The sequence below is a fragment of the Haliotis asinina genome, chromosome 4, assembly GCF_037392515.1.
Source record: "Haliotis asinina isolate JCU_RB_2024 chromosome 4, JCU_Hal_asi_v2, whole genome shotgun sequence".
NCBI classification, from domain to species: domain Eukaryota; kingdom Metazoa; phylum Mollusca; class Gastropoda; order Lepetellida; family Haliotidae; genus Haliotis; species Haliotis asinina.
The window spans coordinates 7,093,668-7,100,164 of NC_090283.1; the positions used below are offsets into that span (position 1 = coordinate 7,093,668).

The 6,497-nt window shown below is 43.9% G+C and overlaps 1 protein-coding gene across 1 annotated transcript; it reads left to right on the forward strand.

The window, feature by feature from the left end:
* Window positions 1–564: 564 nt before the first annotated feature.
* Window positions 565–987, forward strand: LOC137282263 (uncharacterized). The gene has a single exon (XM_067813992.1). The coding sequence runs from the start codon at window positions 565–567 to the stop codon at window positions 985–987; it is 423 nt and encodes a 140-aa protein (XP_067670093.1).
* Window positions 988–6,497: the final 5,510 nt, after the last annotated feature.

The following is a 6,497-nucleotide window of genomic DNA, read 5'->3' on the forward strand; positions in this document are numbered from 1 at the left end:
GGTACATTTGGAAGAGAGTAGGTCTTCTGATACTCATGTATTAAAGGGTGATGCTATTAACGAACGTGTACCTTGGTGCAATTTAAGTGATGAGTTCAATACACCAAATACTTTCACAGCACTCCATATAAGACTTGGCACAAATTAGTCTCATTTTTACAAGCAAAATGTCAAACCACATACTCACAGCGTTAAAGGAAAATATATCCTGACAACGTTCTACAATCACTCCAGCTCACTATCGAACTAACAAAAGTGCCAGCTAGTGACGGTCTGCAAGGAAAGCGTGTCAGTAGGGAGGGTATTGTCACTTAGTTCCAGTTCACCACCATACAAATCTAATGCACAGCAGGATTGTGTTCAGTGCATTGTGAATTGCGTGACCTCGTAATCTGCATTAGCGTCTTCTGCCGGTGCAATACGTTGTGCAATAACAGCTATACTATGAGCAGAATTGTGACTGTTCATTGAGGGGCGGTGTCGTACTTTATAGTTTAAATGGATAGACATATCATTAAAACGCCTGCACGTCATCAGAAATGAATGGGCCACTGTAACGTGATAATGCCTACAAAATGCTTGACGACGGACGAGGGTGGTGGGGTTAGTGGTGGTGAGGGTGATGGTGGTGGTGAGGTTAGTTGTGGTGAGGGTGATGGTGGCGGTGGTGGTGGTGGTGAGGGTGAAGGTGATCATGGTGGTTGTGGTGAGAGTGCTGGTGATGGTGATGTTGGTGGTGGTGGTAGTGGTGGTCAGGGTGAGGGTGTTGGTGGTGGTGATGGTGGTGATCTTGGTGGTGGTGGTGGCGGTGGTGTGGATGAGGGTGGTGTTAGCGGTAGGTGTGAGGATATTGTTGGTGGTAGCGGCAGTGGTGGTTGTGGCGCGGATGACGACAATGGCGGTGTGGTGGTGATGGTGAACGTAGTGGTAGTTGTGGTGATGGGGATGGTGGTGGCGATGATGATGGTGAAGTTTATGGTGATTTAGGTGCGGATGAGAGTAATCGTGGTGGTGGTGATGGTGATGGTGATGGTGATGGTGGTGATGGTGATGGTGGTGGTGGTGATGGTGATGGCGATGGTGATGGTGGTGGTGGTGATGGTGGTGATGGTGATGGTGGTGATGGTGATGGTGATGGTGGTGATGGTGATGGTGATGGTGATGGTGATGGTGATGGTGATGGTGGTGATGGTGATGGTGATGGTGATGGTGATGGTGGTGGTGGTGGTGATGGTGATGGTGGTGATGGTGATGGTGGTGATGGTGATGGTGATGGTGGTGATGGTGGTGATGGTGGTGGTGGTGATGGTGGTGGTGGTGATGGTGATGGCGATGGTGATGGTGATGGTGGTGGTGGTGGTGGTACACAATAATGATAATACCGTTGATACTATCAGCAACTATGAGCTGATATCGATAAGAAGTAATCCTCACCTCAATGATATAACGCAACTGTTTTTATGTTCTAATTTTCTACATAATATCTGTCAACCTCAAGCAAAATGGTTCGCTATGTTCCAGCCTCGCGATCCCCATTTGGTTAACAAATGGCATATCGTTTTCTGCAATTATTTTACAAATATTATACCCAAAGTGTTGTGATGACACATATCATGTGAACCACATTAATCACACATGTGGAATTTTGGATATGACTTTGCTGATAATCCCTTCAAAATGGAAACTTTACAAACTCTGGAGATCGAGAATATAGTTAGACTGACGACTCTTTAATATCCCCTCGTCTAAGTGACTGTTGTAAATGTGAGTATGATCCGATGGCCAAGGACGTGCTTGTCAACTTCTATTTTCATGAGTGGTGAACGTATGTTATTAATACCTCTAAGGACTCACGCACAGAGGGACTACTTTTCTATGAATGACATGACTTTTATCTCCTCTCTAAACCTTTCCCGTACAAAATCATATTTTTTTATGCAAGCCGTTCTTGTGGTGGGTATACAACATATTATGAATACGGCACAAAGAATCTCAGACTAGCAATATTATGATATTCATGGACCGTGCCCTGTTTGTCTCAGCTATGAACAAGAGTACAACACGACCCAACGCAAACCAGTTCCGTCCGGACCAACCTAACCCTAAATGATCCAATACCTAACAACCTGCCGCCGCTCCAGACAGACTAGCCCTGCCAACCGGATACAATCCAATACAAATATCGTTCGAAATAATCGCCAGCCCGGAGGCCTAGCGTTGGCGCCGATTGTTATTGTATCGAGTCGGCAGTTTCCAATATCTTCAGGCCCTTGTGACGTTCAGTGAATTAGATGTCATGTTTTTATCAACCAGAGTCTTTCCCATTCATGTATTTTAATGAACATTCGAGAACCATCCATGGTTCATCGATGGGGGCACCAAAGTGTACTGAAATACAAACTACTTTCTGCACCATGGTCTTCGCGAACTGATTTTGTAGATACCGTGTCAAAGAATGCAGCGTGTTTGGGGTTGTTTTTTACTTTTAATCAACAAAATAAGTCTACAGATTTCACTGAGGGCCTTGATGGCCACCTGAAAAAATAAGCATCGCAAACACACTGTAGCCCACAAAACTTAAACCATCCCCAAACCAACCCCTTCCCCTCCCCACCACCCCCACCCCCACCTCATACATCAATATTTGGTGGACTGTTCTCATCCCAACGAACACGGTCCCAAACAACTCCATATCGACCCTACTCCACCCCCAACCACGCTACTTCTATCCTCTATCAGCTGACCCCAACAACCCTAGTCCTATCAACCCTACCCCACCCCCAAAATCCCCAACCCTATCAATCTACGCCACTCCCTACAGCCCCAGCCCTATCAAACCTACCCACTCCCAGCTTCCCATGCTCTATCAACCCTAACCCACTCCCAGCTTCCCATGCTCTATCAACCTTAACCCGCTCCCAGCTTCCCAAGCCCTATCATCCCGACCCAGTCCCCAACAACCGGAGTCCTATCAACCCGACCCCACCCTAAATCACCCCATCTCTACCAACACGGCCCAAAACAACTCCATATCAACCCCACCCAACCCCCAAACAACCCCAACCCTATCAACCCTACACCACGCCCAACAACCCCAGCCCTATCAACTCGACTACACCCCTAACAACCTCAGTCCTATCCTCCCGACCTGCCCCGTAGCAATCCCAACTTTATCAACCCCAGCCCTATCAACCCTACCCAGCACAAACAACCCCACTTAAGCAAGGCATCCTCATTTCTATGAATATGTCGTGCTTTGTATCCTACGTCTAACACTCAGCTATCCCCAAGAGCTCAAACCGACCCCAACCAACTCCATCCCTATATAGCAACCCGACCCAGCCCAGCCAAACCCGAAATAACCCCATCCCTAACCAACCTGACGCAAAACAATCCAACCCCTGCCAACTCACTTCAAACAAACCCGCGTAGTGGGGTAGCTTCGTGGTCGCAACCCCGAGAACGCAGGCTCGATTCCCACATGGGTACAATTATGTCAGTGACTGGATAGTCAGATCCACACTCGATCATACACAGACTGTCGTTTCATACCTCGAAAATAGGTGAATGCCACTTTAAACAGCAAACACGGAGCGATGGCTAGTGTATTTGACAGCACAAGGGAGACAACCCATGCATGTAGTGATACTTTTGTGACCAACTCGTGTTCAGTGATAAGCTCAATGACTTCTTGGGGGACAAGGGGGACTTTGTGCATTATCGCTTACAACCCAAGGGGGCACCCATTTACCGGTGGCTTGGCTCTGTTAGAGCACAAAGGAGACAATCCATGCATGCAGGCAGCCACCGTGAGAAGGATCTCTTACAACCCAAACGCAAGTGCCCGTACGGTCCTTGACATTAGTTTTCACGTTAAATGCTTAAGGTTAAGCTTCTAGAAAGATATGGCTAGGGTTGTCGTCGGTGGGGTAGCATTATCCACTCTAGTATTTCTTTGCTGAGTTATTGTTCACTTTGATACCATCTTATTCGACATGATCTTCAGATGATCCTTTGAAATGATCAAAATGGAATCTTAGAAGTGAAATACATAAAGGCAAGAATTTTGTGGATATGTAAACACGTGTAATGCCACAACGGTTACAACAATGGAAACCAGTAGTTTAATTAGCGCTAAAGGGCAGATGGACAAATGGAAGCCGGGGATTGTTAATCCAGTTAATCCAGACATGGATGATGAGGTAAAAATAGTGGTGTTTATCAGGGATAAGGAAACATATAGTGGTGATTTCAAGAACCACGAGGCCAGCAGTGATGATCACAGGTCACATGCAACCACAAATCAAACATAATTAAAACATATTTATCACTTATTCATGACATATAATATACATTGCTGCTTTTAAAAAAAAGCAAATAAACAAAATTATAAGCGTACAATCGCAATTCATAAGTGCAATATTTTGTACTTGGGCTTACTTCCCCCGAAACAAAGCCCTCAGGAGACCGAACCCAGTCATAGCGGGTGGGTGTGCACTCAAGTGTAACGACGGCTTCCGATTGGCTGTTTCATTTGCTGATATGCCGAGGGTTCATTGTGTGTACAGAAAGATGATCTGTTTGATGGGTATTTTAGAAGTATAGCCAGTCACAAGCAAGTATGATTCTTTATGGATAACAACTTCTTTTTGTGTACTTGATGCGTCCTTTCAGTATGGATTCATATACTGTTGTCAAACAAAATCATATACACTAAAGGACGTTGTTATCCATGAAGAATGTATATACAGATGTAAGGTTTTGAAAATACATGTTCTCTGAATTTGAGTTCGATCCAATCAAAACGCATCTCAGTAGAGATGGTAAACAACTGCGTGGCTAGTATCTGTCATTCGTCCAAGTACAAAGCAGGACTTGAAACTGACAAGAGTTTGCACCAGTTTCCGTCAGATCCAATCATCCGAGAAAAATGACTGTAGTTTGCTTGCAACCCACAGACATAAAAACATGCCATGTGTATCACACCTGCATAATTACATAATGCGACTCGGGTGCACGAGTCATAAATCAATCTATTTTCTTTATGTCGTATAGTCTGATAGGTGTTAAGTTCAAATTGCATGTGGTCAATGATTGAAGCTGTGTACTGTATATTGTCTTTAGCAGACAGACAGGCAGACATATAGGTGTGAATAAACCAGACGCTGAGCTTTCTCTGTTGCAGAGACTGTTTACCACAATCAACAAGTTTTCTTTACGTAAGGAGTAGATTATTTACTTTGTGTACAAAACCAAGATTACACTATTGCTCACAACCTCATACTCTGAGCATGCATGCTGTTTCAAGCTAAGCACGAAGAAATGGACATCATCTACATGGACGGCACATCCTACTCCTGTCCTCCTCTTGAGATCAGCTGTATGTCATCTGTAGCTGCTGTCGGAGGAGAGTGAGTGAGTGAGTTAATATTTAACGTCACATCGGCAATATTGCAGCCATATCGTGACGAGAACATACATGACAAAAAAGAATATATATGCATATTATGAACACCCTGTCTACGAAGGACAGTAAAACCACTAGACTATCACAGTTAATATTAAAACTAGTGTGGAAACTTATAAAAATATAACAGTAGCATTATTTGGACAATACAATATAAAAACAGGCCATAGATCGCCAACAACAGAGGGTAGATCACCATACCAGGGACCATGGGGACTTACAGTACATCTGCTACCTGCATGGTCCCTGGCTGGATTTACACCATCCCCTCAGCTGTTGGCGACTGTATGCTAGATTAGCCACAAATTAAAATGACACATATTCTACGATTAAAAAAAGTGAAAGATTGAATCTGACTTAAATCGTTTTGGGACTTACGTACCCTCTCAGGAGGACAATAATTTTACGGTACTTCAACCCCCTTCGAGGATACAGCCACTAACAATCTCAGTTGCTAATTCAACTTCCAATCATAAAATACTTATTTATTTACATGTCAGTCAATAAATTCAATTCTTTTAAAAATGCAATAATTAAATGAGAACTTACATTACTAAAAAGGTCCTTCATAGTTCTCGATTTAAAATAATTGTCCCTTGTGATGGAATATTCAACACAGTCAAGCAAGACATGCTTGACCGTGATTATTTCATCACAAGGGACGCAGAACGGAGGATCCTCACCTTTCAAAAGATATTCATGCGTATACCTAGTGTGGCCAATACGACATCGTCGTATAATGACCTCTTCAAATCTGGACCGACATCCCAAGTAGGTGCAACCAACAAATGGTTTTATTGCATGTAATTTATTGATACCTACTTGGGTGTCCCACTTCTTCTGCATGAGATCACGAATGTAAGATCTAATGGTGGCTTTATAATCACTGTAAGGAATAAGAAGTGGTGATACAGATTTGTTGAGCGCTGCTTTAGCAGCAAGGTCAGCCAATGTGTTACCAGAGATTCCAACATGGCTGGGTAACCAACAGAAGACGATGTCGTATTGGCCAGTAGCAAGAGTATTATAC

Bases quoted from the DNA above. Each gene is read 5' to 3' on its own strand.
- LOC137282263 (XM_067813992.1), top strand. From the start codon at position 565: ATGCCTACAAAATGCTTGACGACGGACGAGGGTGGTGGGGTTAGTGGT.